General features: G+C 42.6%; 3 protein-coding genes across 22 annotated transcripts in view; all 3 read right to left on the reverse strand.

Moving 5' to 3' along the window:
• Nucleotides 1-3,946, reverse strand: part of zmp:0000000936 (interleukin-1 receptor type 1) — a 36,655-nt gene extending 32,709 nt beyond the window's left edge. Inside the window, exon 1 of the mRNA XM_036974836.1 lies at nucleotides 3,633-3,946. The gene's annotated coding sequence lies outside the window, so the exon portion shown is untranslated. The remainder of the gene's footprint in view (nucleotides 1-3,632) is intronic.
• An 822-nt stretch (nucleotides 3,947-4,768) lies between these two features.
• Nucleotides 4,769-11,412, reverse strand: il-1rii (interleukin-1 receptor type II). The gene is given in 10 exon segments (NM_001124355.1): nucleotides 4,769-5,082; nucleotides 5,505-5,650; nucleotides 5,736-5,871; nucleotides 5,977-6,042; nucleotides 6,245-6,337; nucleotides 6,546-6,723; nucleotides 6,859-7,030; nucleotides 7,271-7,538; nucleotides 9,563-9,650; nucleotides 11,329-11,412. Coding segments are annotated over 10 exon segments (1,326 nt in total). The 5' UTR covers nucleotides 11,347-11,412; the 3' UTR covers nucleotides 4,769-4,921.
• Nucleotides 11,413-14,025: 2,613 nt separating this feature from the next.
• The window catches only part of LOC110520327 (mitogen-activated protein kinase kinase kinase kinase 4), a 114,544-nt gene continuing 108,197 nt past the window's right edge, over nucleotides 14,026-20,372 (reverse strand). For all 20 annotated transcript variants that reach the window (XM_036974859.1, XM_036974857.1, XM_036974858.1 and 17 more), the window contains one exon: nucleotides 14,026-17,151. In XM_036974859.1, coding sequence (XP_036830754.1) covers nucleotides 17,068-17,151 — 84 coding nt within the window. In that variant the 3' untranslated portion in view covers nucleotides 14,026-17,067. The remainder of the gene's footprint in view (nucleotides 17,152-20,372) is intronic.

Genomic DNA, 20,372 nt, shown 5'->3' on the forward strand with positions numbered 1-20,372 from the left:
CACTCACATGCACACTGACACACACTGACACACACACACCCGGTCACATCTGCTCCTGCTACGCCCTCTGGAGTTCATCCGGTGTCTTCTTAACCTGCAGTTACTCCCCCAGTACACTCTCTCTCGCTCTCTGTGTGTGTGTGTGGAGACGGGTGTGCTGGAGTCAGAGCAAATCCCTTCCCAGCTGCAACTCGTTCCATAATCAAGACCTCTACAAATACTTTGTCCTGCCACTTCCACTCTGCCAGATCGTAATCTCTGCTCAGTCAGTTATTATTCTAGCCATTTATGATTACTCAAGATCCTGTTACTCTGCTGTGCCTGTTTCCCTGCCTGACACCGTTTATCCTCTCATTGCAGTTACTGCTCTGTCTCTGTCTCCTGTTCCACATCTCACCACCCAACTACCTTGCTCTGGATTTTACTCACCACCTCTACCTTGGATTCCCTTCAGGATCTGTTTACCCTGTTCTACTCAGCCAACTCCACCTGTCTTCACATCTGTTTTTTCTGCAACACATCCGAGCTTCCCCGGATCTGCACTCCATATCTCTCTGTGTAACAAATGTTTTGGTTCATTCATCCCTATTTCCTCACCGGAGTCTGCTCTTGGGTTCCCCGGTGTCGCTCTGCTTAACAGTACGATCTGTCCAAGTGATGAATCCAGCAGACTCCACTAGTCTTCACCAAATTCTTTTTGGTCAAGGCACCCTTCTTGAACATCAAGGAGTTTTCACACAGCCTGTCTGACCTACAGGTCCGAACCTCCACCCAGAGTTCACAACCAGTCTCAAGTCCCTCTTCTGCACCCCGGGAGCCTTTTGTTCCGACTCCTGAGCGCTATGATGGTAATCTTGGCGCTTGCAGAGCCTTTCTTTTCAATGTTCACTAGTATTTAATCAACTCTTATTCTCTTTACTCTTATTCTAGTGAATGAGCCCAAATGTATTTTTTGATTGGCTGCCTTCTGGGAGCAGCGCTTTCCTGGGCAATTGCGGTGAGGGAGAGACAGTCACCTATCTGCTTCTCCTACGGTGATTTCACAGATGAGATGAGGAAGGTCTTCGACCACCCGGTTTGTGGAAAGGATGCCGCTAACCAAGCTCCATCCTTGTGCCTTCTTGTCCCGCAAGCTCTCCCCTGCAGAGAGACATTTTGACATAGGTAACCGGGAACTTCTGGCTGTTAAGTTGGCTCTTGAGGAGTGGCATCACTGGTTAGTTGGTACGGTTCTTCCCTTCATTGTGTGGACGGATCACAAAAATCTAGCCTACGTCCAGACAGCCAAACGTCTGAACTCTCGGCAGGCCAGGTGGGCATTGTTTTTTGGAAGATTCAACTTTACACTCACTTATCACCCCAAATCTAAGAATACCAACCCTGACGCCCTCTCCCATCAGTTCACCACTGACTACACAGGTTCCCGAGCCAGAAACCATTATGCCTTCCTCCTGCATCGTTGCTGCTGTCTTCTGGGAGATTGAGTCCCGTGTTCGTCAGGCTCAGCTGAACCAGCCTGATCCTAGAAAGGGTCCTTGTAAGGCTATGTTTGTGCCAGATTCAGTTCGTTCTGATGTTCTTCAATGGGCCCATTCTACTCACCTCACCTGTCACCCTGGCATAAACCGGACTGTCGCCTTTCTGCGTCAGAGATTTTGGTGGCCCACCTTGGAGAAAGATGCTTGGGAATTAATCTCAGCCTGCTCGTGTCTGTGCCCAGAACAAAACCTCCACCAAACCTACATCTGGTCTGCTTTGCCCTCTTCCCATACCCAGTCGCCCCTGATCACATATAGCTCTGGACTTTGTCAATGGCCTTCCCCCATCGAATGGTAACTGATGTTGACCGATTCTCCAAAGCTGCTCACTTCATTCCCCTCTCCAAGCTTCCATCCTCCCGGGAAACTGCGGACCTGCTGGTATTCCATGTTTTGCGGCTGCATGGCATTCCTATTGACATTGTTTCTGACAGAAGACCCCAGTTTACATCCCAAGTATGGAGAGCCCTTTACACAGCTCTGGGTATTAATGTTAGCCTTTTGTCTGGATATCACCCCCAGACCAACGGCCAGAACGAGCAGGCCAACCAGGAGTTGGAAACTGCCCTACGCTGTGTGACTTTGGCTAACCCTTCCTCCTGGAGTGCTCAGCTACCCTAGGTGGAATATGCCCACAACACCCTCATCAGGTATGTCACCCTTTGAGTGTGCTCTGGGTTACCAACCTCCCTTGTTCCCTGCCCAAGAGGTCGATGTAGCGGTGTCCTCAGTCCAGGACCACATGTGCCGTTGTCATTGCACCTGGAGGAGGGCCCGGGCTACTCTTCTTCGTGCCTCCGCCAGAAACCAATCCCAAGCTAACTGTTGTTGTGCTTCAGCCCCAGTCTACACTCCAGGCCAAAGGGTATGGCTTTCATCTAAGGACTTGCCCTTGAAAGTCATTTCCAAAAAACTAGCTCCCCGTTTCATTGGCCCCATTGAGATTGTTCGTGTCATAAACCCCTCTGCGATGCACCCAGCTCTCTCAATTTACCCCACCTTCCATGTGTCCTTAATTAAACCAGTCTGCTCCAGTCCCCTGTCCCCTCCTGCAGCTGCTCCTCCACCCCCTCGGCTCATCGACAACCATCCTGCCTACGCTGTCCTCCGGCTTTTGGATGTGCGCCGTTGGGATTCCGGTTGCCAGTATCTGGTGTACTGGGAGGGATATGGGCCTGAGGAGCGCTGCCGAGTACCCCGTCGTCACATTCTGGATCCCTTGTACAGGATTTTCATACCTCACACCCAGACAAGCCGGGTCGTGCACCAGGTGGTGCCCGTGGTGGGTGGGGGGGTACTGTCACATCTGCTCCTGCTACACCCTCTGGTGTTCATCCAGTGTTTTCTTAACCTGCAGTTACTCCCCCAGTACACACTTCTCTGTCTCGGTCTCTCTGTGTGGAGACGGGTGTGCTGGAGTCAGAGCAAATCCCTTCCAGCTGCAACTCGTTCCATAATCAAGACCTCTACAAATACTCAGTCCTGCCACTTCCACTCCGCCAGATAGTAATCTCTGCGCAGTCCGTTATTATTCTAGCCATTTATGATTACTCAAGATCATGTTACTCTGCTGTTCCTGTTTCCCTGCCTGACACCGTTTATCCTCTCATTGCAGTTACTGCTCTGTCTCTGTCTCCTGTTCCACATCTCACCACCCAACTACCTTGCTCTGGATTTTACTCACCACCACTACCTTGGATTCCCCTCAGGATCTGTTTACCCTGTTCTACTCAGCCAACTCCACCTGTCTCCACATCTGTTTTTTCTGCAACACATCCGAGCTTCCCCGGATCTGCACTCCATATCTCTCTGTGTAACAATAAATGTATTGGTTCATTCATCCCTATATAGCATAGCTATACATAGCTTTACATAGCATTGCTGTCCTCAAGGAAAAAAGTCCAACCTAAATGTTATAAAAACCAACACAAACAATTTCAACCAACCACAGATAAGATACTACACAAATACATTGAAAACACTATACATGGACACACTATGTAACACCACCAGAAAAGAGAGTGACATATTGATTGATCTGTGCCAAGGTATCCCTCCCTATCCGTCTGACACAGAGCGGAAAAGTTTGCATACCTGAAGTTTAGTTCTGGTTCCACGCCTTATCCGAACAGCTTGAAGTCCATGTCACATTCCTTTTCTATTAAACAGGCTTCTCCATGTACTTTGTCTAGTAAACGACTGTAAAAACACCATCTTCAATTTTAACCTAAAGGCTATATTGAAGAATATACATTTAAAAAGCATCAGACATGCTCAAAAACACTGTTTTCCCAAACAGAAGTTCTTCTGTAGTCTGGGAGTGTTTCTGGGCTGAATGTGTAACAATTTCCTCTGGATCTTAAGAAACCTTTCTGCTCAAAAGCAAAGAATGCAGCGTTGTGCAACACGGCAGGGAGGGACTTGGAATCTGGCATGATTCCACCAAGAAGGGGAGACACCCACCTATCTGTGTGTTATTTGTTATGTTGCTATTATAAAACTATAGGCACGTAGAGGGAGGGAGAGAGAACAATAGACAGACAGCAGGGTAAATCTCATTCCTTTCCTTCTTGCTGTAGAAAATTACCTCCAACTGTTAACCACAGCAGGACTCAAGTCAGAATCTTTTGTGATTGACTTCACACAGAGAATATATTGAGTGTCAGTCTAATCACCTTGTAATGTATCACCATCTAGTGGCATCTTAGCAAAGGTGTATATAATAAACTGAGTGGTTCAAGCCCTGAATGCTGACAGCCATGGTATATCAGACCGTATACCACAGGTTTGACAAAACATTTATTTTTACTGCTGTAATTATGTTGGTAACCAGTTTATAATAGCAATAAGGCACCTCTGGGGTTTGTGATATGTGGCCAATATACCACGGCTAAGGGCTGTGTCCAGGCACTCCGCGTTGTGTTGTGCTAAAGAACAGCCCTTAGCCGTGGTATATTGGTCATTATTGCTTAACCATAACATGGTTGAAGGGGTCTCATTTCATTCCACCAAAAATAATCATAAACAAATAATTATTGTCATATGCAGGCCTATATGCTAAAATATAATTTTGTGATACTTCTTACTACCTTGGAATCCCTGTGTGACTGTTGCTGTTGTGGTTCACGGGTCACTGATGAACAGGAGTGAATGCTCTTATAGCCTACCAGAACCTTCTGTCGTTGTCACCTCAGCTCCTTATTCTTTATCAGAAATGGATCACGTTCATATAAAAATTAAATATTTTATTTTTGATATTCATTCAAAAATATGTTTAATAACAATAATACATTGTATACATTCTGTTTAAAGTAAGTCAACTTTTGTATACACTGTGTAACAAAACAACAGAAAAATAGCCATCGAGATCACTTGAGAGGTGTTTATGTGGAGCTAAAAGTAGAGCTAAAAGTGCTGTTCTGTCGAGCCAGGAAGTAGTCAGCCTTTCCTCTGGGTTTTAGGAGGAGGTAAAGGAAGATGGAGACCACAGTCAGGAAACAAACAGACCCTGCTACACCCACCATCAGCCATGTGGACCTGGGGTCTGAGAAAGGGAGAGAGCGAGTGAAACACACACATTTCATGGCTTGATTTGAGTTTCAATCACATAATCAATGGTACATTTAAGAAATAAGGCCTGAGGAGGTGTGGTATATGGCCAATATACCATGGCTAAGGGCTGTTCTTATACACAACGCAACGCGGAGTGCATGGATACAGCCATTAGCCGTGCGTGGCGTATTGTCCATATACCACAAACTCCTGAGGTGCCTTATTGCTATTATAAACTGGTTACCAATGTAATTAGAGCAGTAAACAAGTAATTTTGTGTCAAACCTGTGGTATATTGTCTGATATACCACATGCTTTCAGCCAATCAACATCCAGGACCCAAATTGCCTGGTTAAAATTATCAATATGTACAGGTCTAGTGCATGTATCATATGTTAGTTGAGATGGGCCTACCTTCGACTCTGAACTGTGCAATGACCTCCTGTCTTCCTCCCTGGTTTTGAGTGACACACTTCAGCTCCGCCCTTGTATCCTCATCACACAGCTCAATGATGTACAGATTCACCTCAACATAACAACCCCCAGCCACTGTGGTTACCCTGGTAACAAAGCAATAATCTTCATTGAGCTTCCTTGCACATTATATGTGTACACAATTAAAGAGACACATGCAATATGTATTACCTCCTCTGACTCATCAGAGCCCGTCCACCAAGGTTGGACGAATCCAATGAATGGCCGTCCACCAACCATGTGACCATTGTGGCGTCCGCTGATTGGCTCCCTGTGAAAACCTGGCAGGATATCTCCAAAACAGAGCCTGGATGTGGTTAGATAGAGGTGGTACAGTTAGAATACGGATGCAAGCCAAAATCAAAACATAGGTTTTCAAGTTAAACAGAGTATGCAAATGTGATTCACCCACCCAATGGACTTTCAAAGATTGTTCCATTGGCAGGAGACACAATCTTGGGGGACACAACTGCTGGGGCTAAAAAAGGAAAGAAACAGGCATTAGACAAAGCCAGGACCAAGACTACTACACTAGCCTAAGCATAAGTACACGATCAACAACATAAAGTGATACACGCTAAGTAAGCAATTTATGCTTTTGAAGAGGTGAATTGGTCAAAAATAGAAAGTACTGTTATTGACATTTCTTTTCTGAGCCGCATAACGATAGATCCACTCACATTCCACAGTGCTGAGACCAGGGTTAGGGGTTAGGGTTGTGTCTGGGTCAAAGATGGGCCTGGTGGTCTGAATGTAGGGAACTGGGTCAGGCACTGGAGAGAGAGGTCCACAGAACACACCACCATTACAACACAGTATACCAATACAGCCGCACATAAGTCAGGAGCATCATAACTGTCAAAATGGTGGATTAAAAATATTGAGCAAATGATGGGACAACTATGGAGAGGTATTCACAGGATTCAGTCAGTGGGTTCTCAGATAAAGCCATAAAACTGTTGTCGTGCTATGGTATTCCACCTTTTACATTGAGGTTAATGGTCCTGCTGACTGTGTACTGGAGGTTGTTGACGTGGACTCTAAGCTGACAGGTGTAGAGGCCCTGGTCTGCTGGCCTCACGTCTGAGATGAGGATCACATCTTGTCTCTGTCTTTGGTAGCGACCACTGCCAACAGGAAGCACTGTCGGGCTGGAGTCCTATGTGAATGGAAACAGTTGAGTGAGGAAAACTCCAGACATGCTTTAGGTAGATGGTTCATAGCTAGATGCACAAACGACAAAACAAACCCTAAATGAAGTCTGCAATAAAGGTAGCCTATTGTTTGCACACACCTTATACCACTCTATTTCGTCAGTCCTGTTGAAGTCCTTTAAATGAGGACATCTGATTGACAATTTTTTTCCCACGGGTGTAGAGATGGGATAAGACAACTTCTCAATATCAGTTTGCTTGGTCTCATAAACTTGTAGAGTGAAGCTTCCAATTACACATAATGTGTCATTTCTGAAAATGACAGAAGAAAAAGCAATACATATTAAGCACTGATACCACAGGATATAACCTGTGCTTAGGATATGTTAGATATTCCATGACATTGTCCATGTCAAAATATAATAAAGTGTTAAACTGACAGACATCAATATACGACAGGTAGACAGACATATTTACATATTGTACATACTACAGTAAAAGTAAGGAACTAAAGGGAAAGCCTTATGCAAATGGCTGTGATGATTTATCTACCTGTAGATGCAGGAGTACGCTCCGGAGTCAGACGTTCGAGCTGGGAGGAGCCACAGCTGTCGCTCACGCTGCAGGACCCGCCCCTCTTTCCCCTCGTCAGGGTCAATGCCCTCCGTCCCATTTCCCTTGGCGATGACATAGGTGTAACCCGCCTTGGCCTGGGAGAATCGTCTGTAGAGGACCCTGTCAAACACAACGCAGCTAAGGACCACCGCTTCACCCTGCACACGGAACACCTCCGGCTCTGGAGACACCCTGAAACAGCCATCTGGGGAAACACATCAGTTACCATCAATAAATGTATACATACAGTGCCTTCGGAAAGTATTCAGACCCCTTGACTTTTTCCGGTTTCTTTGCAATTTCTCGCATGGAATAGCCTTAATTTCTCAGAACAAGATTAGACTGACAAGATTCAGAAGAAAGTCCTTTGTTTCTGGCCATTTTGAGCCTGTAATCGAACCCACAAATACTGATGCTACACATACTCAACTAGTCTAAAGAAGGCCAGTTTTATTGCTTGTTTAATCAAGACAACAATTTTCAGCTGTGCTAACAAAATTGCAAGGATTTTCTAATGATCAATTAGCCTTTTAAAATGAAAAACTTGGATTAGCTAACACAACGTGCCATTGGAACACAGGAGTGATGGTTGCTGATAATGGGCCTCTGTATGCCTATATAGATTTCCATTTTTTTTTTTTATCAGCCATTTCCAGCTACAATAGTCACTTACAACATTAACAATGTCTACACTGTATTTCTGATCAATTCGATGTTATTTTAATGGACAAAAAATAGTGCTTTCCTTTCAAAGACAAGGACATTTCTAAGTGAACCCAAACTTTTGAACGGTAGTATTTAAAAAAAAGAAAAAAGAAATCCCTTATTTACATAAGTATTCAGACCCTTTTCTAATAGACTCAAAACTGAGCTCATGTGCATTTTGTTTCCATTGATCATCCTTGAGATGTTTCTACAACTTCATTGGAGTTCATCTGTGGTAAATTCAATTAAATTGACATTATTTGGAAAGGCACACACTATATAAGGTCCCACAGATGACAGTGCATATCAGAGCAAAAACCAAGCTATGAGGTCGAAGGAATTGTCCTTAGAGCTCCGAGACAGGATTGTGTTGAGGCACAGATCTGGGGAAGGGTACCAAAACATTTCTGCAGCATTGAAGGTCACCAAGAACACAGTGGCCTCCATCATTCTTAAATTGAAGAAGTTTGGAACCACCAACACTCTTCCAAGTCATGACAGCCTGCTTGGAGTTTGCCAAAAGGCACCTAAAGACTTTCAGACCATGAGAAACAAGATTCTCTGGTCTGATGAAACCAAGATTTTGGCCAAAATGCCAAGCGTCACATCTGGAGGAAACCTGGCATCATCCTTACGGCGCAGCATGGTGGTGGCAGCATCACGCATTGGGGATTTTCTTCAGCAGCAGGGACTGGAAGACTAGTCAGGATCGAGACAAAGATCAACGGAACAAAGTACAGACAGATCCTTGAAAACCTGAACGCTCAGAACCTCAGATTAGGGGCGAAGGTTCACCTTCCAACAGGACAAGCACACAGCCAAGACAAAGCAGGAGAGGCTTCGGGACAAGTCTCTGAATGTCCTTGAGTGGCCCAGCCAGAGCCCGGACTTGAACCCGATCAAACATCTCTGGAGAGACTTGAAAATAGCTGTGCAGCAACCCTCCCCATCCAACCTCACAGAGCTTGAGGTGAACTGCAGAGAATGGGACAAACTCCCCAAATACAGGTGTGCCAAGCTTGTAGCGTCATACCCAAGAAGACTCTCGACTGTAATCGCTGCCAAAAGTGCTTCCACAAAGTACTGAGTAAAGGGTCTGAATACTTATGTAAATGTAACATTTCCGTTTAAAATTAGCAAACATTTCTAAAAAACAGTTTTTGATTTGTCATTATGGGGTAATGTGTGTAGATTGATAAAAAAAAATGTCTCATACATTTTAGAATAAGGCTGTAACCTAACATAATTTGGAAAAGGTCAAAGGGTCTGAATACTTTTCCGGAGGTACTGTACATTCTTAGGAATAAGTCATAGACCAGTCACATTCATATATAGATGCAAATGTACGAGAGAGGGAGAGAGAGAGAGAAAGAGAGAGAGAGAGAGAGAGAGAGAGAGAGAGAGAGAGAGAGAGAGAGAGAGAGAGAGAGAGAGAGAGAGAGAGAGAGAGAAAGAGCGAGAGAGAGAGAGAGAGAGAGAGAGAGAGAGAGAAAGAAAGAAAGACAGATACACACACACACTTACCTATCATAGGTAGCGGAGGTAGTCGTAGTCCACAGGCAGAGCGAGCGATGAACAATGCCGAGAGCAGATTGAGGATAACCATGGCATACTGGAGGAATAAGAACATATGTGTAGACCTTGCATCCAGAGTGTTGTTATAATCACATGCTAAATTTGTAATGTTGGAGTGTGTCTGTGAGATTAGGAGAGACACTTTTCACTTGTCTTAAAAATGTAATGTGACATAAAATCCTTTTTGATACACCCACACAGACAGAAGTCGCTGACAAAGGGGTAGCTCTGACGAAAAACAGAACTCCGAGGGTGAAACCCGATATCTATCTATACTGCTGGAAGTTATTAAAAAAAGTGTGTTGTCAAAGTTTCAGTTCAGTAAATGATATAATAGCAAATGTTCAGCAGGAATGTGATTTGATATAATTCTGAAGTCAGCTGATCTAGTAGAAGAGTACCTGCTCTCTGCTTCTCATGGAGAGACTAATAATATCAGTAATATACATTTATTCTAGAGCTGCACCCAGGTAGACATGGTCTAATATAAATACACAGTGTACAAAATATTACAAACACCTTCATATTCAGTTTGCCTTTAGAACAGTCTCAATTCGTCGGGGCATGGACTCTACAAGGTGTCGAAAGCATTCTGCAGGGATGCTGGCCCATGTTGACTCCAATGCTTCCCACAGTTGTGTCAATATATCTTTCATCTTGCCCATTCACCCTCTGAATGCCACACATTAACAATATGTCTCCAGGCTTAAAAATCATTATTTAACCTGTCTCCTCCCCTTCATCTACACGGATTGAAGTGGATTTAACAAGTGACATCAATAAAGGATCATAGCTTTCACCTGGATTCACCTGGTCAGTCTATTTAATGTTTTGTACATTCAGTGTATATTGTAATGTAAAAATATTGAATATAGTGAGACAAGTCTTAACAGCAAATATCTAACTACACTAAAAACAACAGCAGAACAAACTAAAAGTTGAAATCAATATAGTATTGATGTATAGCATTGACAAGACAATTAAACATCTACCTACTATTCCCTTTTCTAAAATTCCTCAGGTGTTCTTTATTCTAAAGATCCTAAAGTGTTCTTTATTCTAAAGATCCTAAAGTGTTCTTTATTCTAAAGATCCTAAAGTGTTCTTTATTCTAAAGATCCTAAAGTGTTCTTTATTCTAAAGATCCTAAAGTGTTCTTCATTCTAAAGATCCTAAAGTGTTCTTTATTCTAAAGATCCTAAAGTGTTCTTTATTCTAAAGATCCTAAAGTGTTCTTTATTCTAAAGATCCTAAAGTGTTCTTTATTCTAAAGATCCTAAAGTGTTCTTTAATCTAAAGATCCTAAAGTGTTCTTTATTCTAAAGTTCCTAAGGTGTTCTTTATTCTAAAGATCCTAAAGTGTTCTTTATTCTAAAGATCCTAAAGTGTTCTTTATTCTAAAGATCCTAAAGTGTTCTTTATTCTAAAGATCCTAAAGTGTTCTTTATTCTAAAGATCCTAAAGTGTTCTTTATTCTAAAGTTCCTAAAGTGTTCTTTATTCTAAAGATCCTAAAGTGTTCTTTATTCTAAAGTTCCTAAAGTTGTCTTTATTCTAAAGTTCCTAAAGTTGTCTTTATTCTACAGTTCCTAAGGTGTTCCTTATTCTAAAGTTCCTAAGGTGTTCCTTATTCTACAGTTCCTAAGGTGTTCCTTATTCTAAAGCACTAACTAATGTACTATGTAGTTTCCACTACTGAATTGAATCAGTACTCACGTTTGCCCAGGTGACCATGATGGTGACAGTGATGAGGTAGTGACAGTGGCTCTGTTCCAGTAAATCCACACCACCAGAGTTAAGAAGACACAGTGGACCTCTGAGTGTGACATGTTCCTTCTTATACATATGTGACTGTCAGTCAAGACAAGCCGCTTCCGGGAAACTCTAAGTCTTAAGATTTCCCTCCCAGCGTAGAAATTTCTGACGTTTCCCAATAAAATGGACAGCTCAGCTCATGATGAAGACATCTCACCACTTCCAAAACAAAAAACCCACACACACACTAACACACATGAGTACAAACATACACAAAGACAATAAGGTATGTTTGGCTTGTACTGTACAAATATACTCGTATATATTTTCCCAACTTAACCCAATATTGGTTGACCTTAACTGCTTTGTAGTAGTAGACAGACATCGGGTATAACTGTTTACATCTGTTATTTTCCTCTTCCCTTAGACATCTTCTGTTTAAACATGTTTGCTTTATGAGAACACAGGCATGTTATACTGTCACACTGAGGAAATAAACAGCAGATTATGCAATCCAGTTCACTCACAAACTGCAAAGATTCAATGATATTCAAGACAGGAGGGATGAAAAGCAGTTGTGTCTCTCTGTGTGGATTGCTGTAATTGTAACTGAACTCCCATAGCTGTGGTGTGTGTGTGTCCGTGTGCATGAGTATGTGTGCAGCCATGTACATGTCCACCATGTGACTAAACTGTTTGTTTTCTTGGTGTTGGGTGTCATATGACCATCAAATTCCCCAGTATACTTACCAGGTGAGTGACAGCACGTATAGTTAGGCGTCTGACTCACTGCATGTCTCAATTCTGTAGTAATAAGCATTCCATTAACCAAGATTAGACTCATATTAGTCACCATGTTGGAAGATGGTAGCCGTCGCCACTGTGCTGATACTAAATGCCAACTAACTCAGTGTATAGTAGTCACACACACTCATCTGCTCTAACAAATATTTATTAACAATGGGGAGTGATGCATCATCTCTAGGGACGGCAGTAGGGTTCAGTGACTTGTATCGACCGTTGACTAAGCGTCATTGCATGTTTTGGGAACTCTCCAACTAGATTGGTTTTGATACGACTCGGCAACATTAACACTGAATCCTATTGAAGAGCAGGGGCTGATATCCCAGAAGCCGTGATGTCATAGATCAAGTCTATTTATTCCTATTCATGGAGGTCACCGGGTGCAGTTGGAGAAAATAGAGAGGGAATAATATATGAAAGAAAGAGGATGACGATGTGTCTCCAGACGTAATGGTTTTTCTGAAACAGACAAAGCTACCTTACATAAGTCAAAGTTAAGTAACATTTTCTGTTAAGAAACATGACATTATCGTGACTTCTCCTTTCCATCTGAGCTTTCACACCCACACACCAATCCAGATTCATGTCTACCACCTACACACTCGCCTCAAACAAACCTTAAGAGATACACCGTTACACAATACTTATAACATAGATACTGTATATTAGAGAACAGCTACAGACCTTCATGACACTGGCTCTACCATCCCTAGTACCAAATCTATAAGTGCAGGTCTGGTATATTCCACCCAATTCCTTGCAGAAGTTATGGACAGATTAGTAAACACATAGAATTTCTTTACGTGAACAAGGCCATCATAATATAAATAGACAAACAGTGAGCTGCCCCGGTCAATTGTAAGTGCTGTTATTGTGAATTGGAAACATCTAGGAGCAACAACGGATCAGCCACAATGGTAGGCCACACAAGCGCACAGAACGGGACCTCTGAGTGCTGAGGTGCGTAAAAATTGTCTGTCCTCGGTTGCAACACTCACTACCGAGTTCCAAACTGCCTCTGGAAGCAACGTCAGCAGAAGAACTGTTCGTCGGGAGCTTCATGAAATGGGTTTCCATGGCAGAGCAGCCGCACACAAGCCTAAGATCACCATGCGCAATGCCAAGTGTTGGCTGGAGTGGTGTAAAGCTTGCAGCCATTGAACTCTGGAGCAGTGGAAATGTGTTCTCTGGAGTGATGAATCACGCTTCAAATCAAATCACATTTTATTGGTCACATACACATGTTTAGTAGATGTTATTGCGGGTGTAGTGAAATGCACCATCTGGCAGTCCGACGGACAAATCTGAGTTTGGCGAATGCCAGGAGAACGCTACCTGCCCCAATGCATAGTGCTAACTGTAAAGTTTGGTGGACAAGGAATAATGTTCTGGGGCTGTTTTTCATGGTTCGAGCTAGGCCCCTTAGTTCCAGTGAAGGGAAATCTTAACGCTACAGCATACAAAGACATTCTAGACAATTATGTGCTTCCAACTTTGCGGCAACAGTTTGGGGAAAGCCCTTTCCTGTTTCAGCATGACAATGCCCCCATGCACAAAGCTTGGTCTATACAAAAATGGTTTGTTGAGATCGTTGTGGAAGAACTTGACTGTCCTGCACAGAGCCCTGACCTCAACCCCATCAAACACCTTTGGGATGAATTGGAACGCAGACTGCGCGCCAGGCCCAATCACCCTACATCAGTGCCTGACCTCACTAATGTTCTTGTGGCTGTAAGAAAGTCCCCACAGCAATGTTCCAACATCTAGTGTAAAGCCTTCCCAGAAGAGTGGAGGCTGTTATAGCCGCATAGGGGTGACCAACAGGGGAAATGATGTAGAGAAATATACTCCAGAAAGTCTTTAAATTACTTTAGTTTATTCAAAGAAAAAAAAACTTCAGGAAAATACAGGACTTCCTGTCATACATAGAGAGGACATAAATTAGAGTAGCATGGCAGAAACACTGGAGAAAAACACCCAAACCTGACTGACATCCAAGCCTGCAGGAAACGGACTGTACATCACAACAATGTCCCCACAACGCTGGATTAATGTTATGGGAACATCTGGAAAATTAAATATTGCAAGTGTATTCTTTATTGTGTTGTGAGTTGGTTATTTGAGCGAGAAAAACAATGGCATCATTTAGGATTATTGACTAAAATAACGTTCAATACAAAACAAGCAACAAAAAAACATAAATATGATGCACATTAGTGTAACAAAACATTGCCTCTGTAAACATTTCAATTTTCTCGACCTAACGTGAGCATTATAATATTCAACCACTGCAGAGTACATAAACTTACAGAAACCATTATTAAGCTTCTTAACCAAGTTAAAACTTAAGAATACAAAATGCTTCAAGTGAGATCAACGAAATGGTTTTGTAATTTAAAGAAAAACATTTAATGTTGCCATCTTAGCACTTTTTTAAAAACGTTAAATCAGCAAGCGACTGCTTTTCAGATTGCAAAAATGTTAAATCTTTTTCCATTAATAAGAATATCAATAACCATAATCTTAATAAAGTAACTTATGCCTCATGAAGGCCTTGATGCAACCAGAAAGACATAGTGGGTCAGCATTGGGAGGCTATTAAACACACACATACAGCATTGGGGTTCGCTCTTCAAACTGGTTTCTTTTTCCATATACAAGTTGGCTCGTGAAACAATTCTGTGACATGTAATTTGCAATGCCTTTCCCACAGCTCTACACACATAATGACATGACTGTTAGTACGAGAAAGACCCAACTCAGAGATCATTGACCCACTGTCGGACACATAGTCAGTGTACAGAGTCTGTCCACTTGGGTGAAATAGCTTTGATCCATCACCACATTACAAAACAAGATTATAGCCTGTTGTTGATGTTGTTCTTGTTTGTCACCATGGTCAACGAAGGTTAGATACACCACTGTTGTGGGAGAGCCGTAGCAGGGGATATTGCAGTTAATTGAATAGTCTTCTTTACATATCTGTACAGACTATAGCCTTTAACAGTGAAAAAAAGGATTCTGCCCAAAGTGGGTTTCCGTCATGAACACCGTCAGACGAGAGCTGTAGAATCACAATGGTCAGGTCACCTGTGTTCTGGCTCCTGGTGACCAGACTGCTCTCCTCTGATTTGAAACAAGTTGTTTTGTATTTTATTGCCTTCCATTGATTGATAAGCTGACATTGCACAAGATGGACAAATGTACCGTGCTCAAGACGACTTAGCTAAGCGTGGTCATGTTGTTTACAGTTACACTAAGGACTAAGCCCTGTTGGTGAATAAGGCTGATTAGGCTACTGTGAGCATACTGGCTCCACAGAAAACTACTATAGCCTAGCATCGTCTCAACTCAGAGCTGCTCCCTCTCCAGCTCTGATGCACTTTAAAACATTGAGTTTCTGAAAGGAAAATCAACATCTTTAATAGCGGAGCCTTCATTTAGTATTCACTTGTGTTACTTTGAAATTGAACATCGAAATCAATCACTTGAGACAAGGAACACAAATAAAAGTCTCATGCCTTTGACCACCACACAGTATACTTCTTTCTACATTCTTGACACTTAGTGCACTGCATTCATGAAAAGATACAAATGAAATATCAAAAGAACAATAAAACACTGTTTTGTTCTATCCACTGACTAGGAGTCCATTGAGTTGTGCTGACCATGTGTAACCTTTCTGCTACAAAAACGTACATCAACACCCCTCCTCTCTCATCTATTGGCCCCTTTAAAACCAACCAACCAACCACACACACACACACACACAAAATACTATCACCTTACCCTTCTCCTCCACTCTCTTTTATTATATCTGTCTATTCACATCCGGACCATGTCCTCCATCCTGGACCCTCTGATGGTCCAAGCCAGATCACCGAGGGATCCACTCCCATGACCACTGAAACTATGGATGAGATTAAATGACATTTTATTATACATAGACATGGTTTCCTTTTCTAACCCACCCACTCTCTCTAACTCCTAAAACACTTCAATGTGTTGTGGGTTGGAATAAAATCAAGCAAACTGGAGACTGTGCAAATGTGATTTTAGAAAATAAGGTAAAAGAAATATTAACTCCACATAGTTTCACTTTTTTTAGGGAATTTATAATAAAAAATACTAGTCTGAAGTCCATCCGGATAAAATCATTTTCTTTGACCGCGCCCATTAAAATACTGTAGCTGTCTTAACTCTATCAACACACAGTCCAGCTGAGTCCTCTCAGATACTACCAGATTTACGGTAAAACGCCTTGGACCCTTCCACCTTCTGTCATCATGGCATCGAACAAATTGGCTCCCTTGCTCGGCTTCTCTACTCCCGCCTCCTCCATGACTGACAGCTTCAACCCCCTCCGCCCCCTTGCAGTCAGCAATCATTGTACCAAACAGAAATACATTTACATACACTACTGTAGCATTAACACTGTATGCTCCACCCCTGCTCCTCCCTCGCTAAGGAAAAGGGTGGGGTGGAAGGGGGTTCCTGAAATACGAGCAGAAGATGCAGAGAGTAGTTAGTAAACTTCAAGCCCACAGCACAGTCAGTTACTAGGAACGACACACACAGAGGTCACAGGTGTTCAGGGCAACGACCCCGCACAGACGTGTCCACAATCAGTTGAGCACCACAGCGGGGCAAACCGTTCCCCCTTTTATTTTTGTTGTTTTATAATCAATTAACTTAATTTTGAACAATTCTCATATCTGGTATTCACGGCTGGGGAGACGGCATCTGGATGTTGTATGTATCCTCAATATAACATGATGCTCCGGGTCGAAGGTCGTAGCTAAGACGGAGATGGTTGGCTTTTGTCCGTTGGCATCACTGAACGTTGGGTAAAACGCGGTTGGTTGGTTTCCAGTGTAGAGGGGGCATGGTCTTTCTCTACCAGCTGAGCAGAGAGGTACGCCCCAGGGTCATAAAGTACACCTGGCTGGCTCCTCCGGACCGCACCGAGGCAAAGAACACCTGCGGATGGAAACACACACAAACACGTCAATAAATAACTAAACTAATCAGTGACACATCATCAGTGATACATCATAAAGGTAGGGGTGAACTTCTTACACAGAGATGCATACGACCATCATGTTTTTCTGATTGAGTCATTTACAATCACTGATCCATTGTAACAAAGGAAATCAAGACGTGTGTCGTAGTGTTAATACTTCGTACACAATGTGTAATGGCGGATGGTTGTAAAGTCCATAGAGGTGTGCTCAGGTGTTCCGCAAGGTTCTATTTTGGGCCCACTGTTTTTCATTTTGTATATCAACAACATTGGGGATCTTATTGAAACAGCGGATGTTAGTTTTTATGCAGATGACACTGTTCTTTATTCAAGTGGTAGTAGTTTATCTTTGGCTTTTGAAAATGCTCAAAGAGCATTTAACATCATACAACAGAATCCAGAATACCATTTGAATGGTATTTTCAAATGCCAGGCATGTTACTAATCATGTCATTGCTACATTGGCTGGACATACTATAGAGCAAGTTAAAGTGTACAAATATTTGGGTGTGTGGGTTGATGATAAGTGTATCATGCAGCCCTCAAGTTCATTACAAATCAAAAATGTCTAACACATCATTGTGATCTCTACAGCGCTGTTGGCTGGTCATCATTGACCTGGCGTAGGCTTAAAGACTGGTATACACTGATTTATAAGACCATATTGGGTAAAATACAATTTTATCTCTGTTCTTTTTTAGTCAGGTCAGTAAACAAATATCTATTACTGTCCCATTCTCATTTGCTTCTAACAATACCAAAAATTAGAACAGGTCATGGTAGAAATAGTTTTAGTTACTTAGCTCCGTGGTCCTGGAATTCTCTCCTGAACATTTAAAAATTTGATGATCTAGTTCCGTTGGTGGAGTTTAAACACTTGATCGATGTATATATCATAGAAGAGTGTAATTGTTTTTAGGCCAGCTGTTTTTAGTCGACTTTCGTGTTTTTAACGTAAAAAAAAATATTGTACTGTATGTGTGTTTATAGTTTTGTTTAATGTTGTGTTGGTGTATGTAAGTTGTTTAGTTGAAACATTGTTCCCCCTGCTGCTATTGGACCAGGTCTCTCTTGGAAAAGAGATGTTATCTCAATGAGAAAAACCTGTATAAATAAAAGGTAAAAAATGAATCATAGGAAAACAATAGTGACAACCACGCAGAGAATTCCTGTATAAGCAGTCAGTAATACAACCCCAAACAATGTATGTTAAAGCCCTAGCTATATCAAACATCAAGAAGTCTAACAACTTCCCGAAAGTATATACACTATAATACAAAGGTATGTGGACACTCCTTCAAATGAGTGGATTCAGCTTAAAAAATAAAAATGCGGGCCTGGATGGCGCAGTGGTTAAGGGCGCTGTACTGCAGCGCCAGCTGTGCCATCAGAGTCCCTGGGTTCGCGTCCAGGCTCTTTCGTAACCGGCCGTGACCGGGAGGTCCGTGGGGCGGCGCACAATTGGCCTAGCGTCGTCCGGGTTAGGGAGGGATTGGTCGGTAGGGATCTCCTTGTCTCATCGCGCAGAGACTCCTGTGGCGGGCCGGGCGCAGTGCGCGCTAGCCAAGGTTGCCAGGTGCACGGTGTAGCCTCCGACACATTTGTGCGGCTGGCTTCCGGGTTGGATGCGCGCTGTGTTAAGAAGCAGTACGGCTGGATGGGTTGTGTATCGGAGGACGCATGCCATTCAGCCTTTGTCTCTCCCGAGCCCGTACGGGAGTTGTAGCAATGAGACATGATAGTAGCTACTACAACAATTGGATACCATGAAATTGGGGAGAAAAAGGGGTAAAATTCAAAAAAAAATAATAATAATCCCCAATTTAGTGGTATCCAATTGTTAGTAGTTACTATCTTGTCTCATCGCTACAACTCCCGTACGGGCTTGGGAGAGACGAAGGTCGAAAGCCATGCGTCCTCCGAAACACAACCAACCAAGAAACACAGCGCGCATCCAACCCGGAAGCCAGCTGCACCAATGTGTCGGAGGAAACACCTTTACCTGGCTACCTGGTTAGCGTGCACTGCGCCCGGCCCGCCACAGGAGTCGGAATTCAGCTATTTCAACCACACCCATTGCTGACAGGTGTACAAAATCGAGCACCCAGCCACACAATCTCCATAGACAAACATTGGCAGTATAATTTTTCAACAGGACAATGACCCAGAACACACCTCCAGGTTGTGTAAGGGCTATGACCAAGAAGGAGAGCGATGGTGCTGCATCAGATGACCTGGCCTCCACAATCACCCAACCTCAACCCAATTGAGATGGTTTGGATGAGTTGAACCCCAGAGTGAAGGAAACGTAGTCAACAAGTGCTCAGCATATGTGGGAACTTCTTCTAGACTGTTGGAAAGGCATTCCTCATGAAGCTGGTTGAGAGTATGCAAAGCTGTCATCAAGGAAAAGGGTGGCTACTTTGAAGAATCTAAAATATATTTAGATTTGTTTAACAATTTCTTTGGTTAGTACATGATTCCATGTGTGTGATTTCATAGTTTTGATGTCTTCACTATTATTCTACAATGTAGAAAATAATAAAAAAAATTAAGAAAAACCCTTGAATGAGTAGGTATGTCCAAACTTTTGACTGTTAATGTAAATTAGAGTAGCATGGCAGAGACACTGGAGAAAAACACACAAGCCTGACTGACATCCAAGCCTGCAGGAAACGGACTGTACATCACAACATTGTCCCCACAACGCTGGATTAATGTAATGGGAACATCTGGAAAATTAAATATTGCAAGTGTATTAAAATGAAGTGAAATCAATTCATTAGGCCCTAATCTATGGATTTCACATGACTGGGCATACAGATATACAGTGCCTTGCGAAAGTATTCGGCCCCCTTGAACTTTGCGACCTTTTGCCACATTTCAGGCTTCAAACATAAAGATATAAAACTGTATTTTTTTGTGAAGAATCAACAACAAGTGGGACACAATCATGAAGTGGAACAACATTTATTGGATATTTCAAACTTTTTTAACAAATCAAAAACTGAAAAATTGGGCGTGCAAAATTATTCAGCCCCTTTACTTTCAGTGCAGCAAACTCTCTCCAGAAGTTCAGTGAGGATCTCTGAATGATCCAATGTTGACCTAAATGACTAATGATGATAAATACAATCCACCTGTGTGTAATCAAGTCTCCGTATAAATGCACCTGCAC

The sequence above is a fragment of the Oncorhynchus mykiss genome, chromosome 3, assembly GCF_013265735.2.
Source record: "Oncorhynchus mykiss isolate Arlee chromosome 3, USDA_OmykA_1.1, whole genome shotgun sequence".
NCBI classification, from domain to species: Eukaryota; Metazoa; Chordata; class Actinopteri; order Salmoniformes; family Salmonidae; genus Oncorhynchus; species Oncorhynchus mykiss.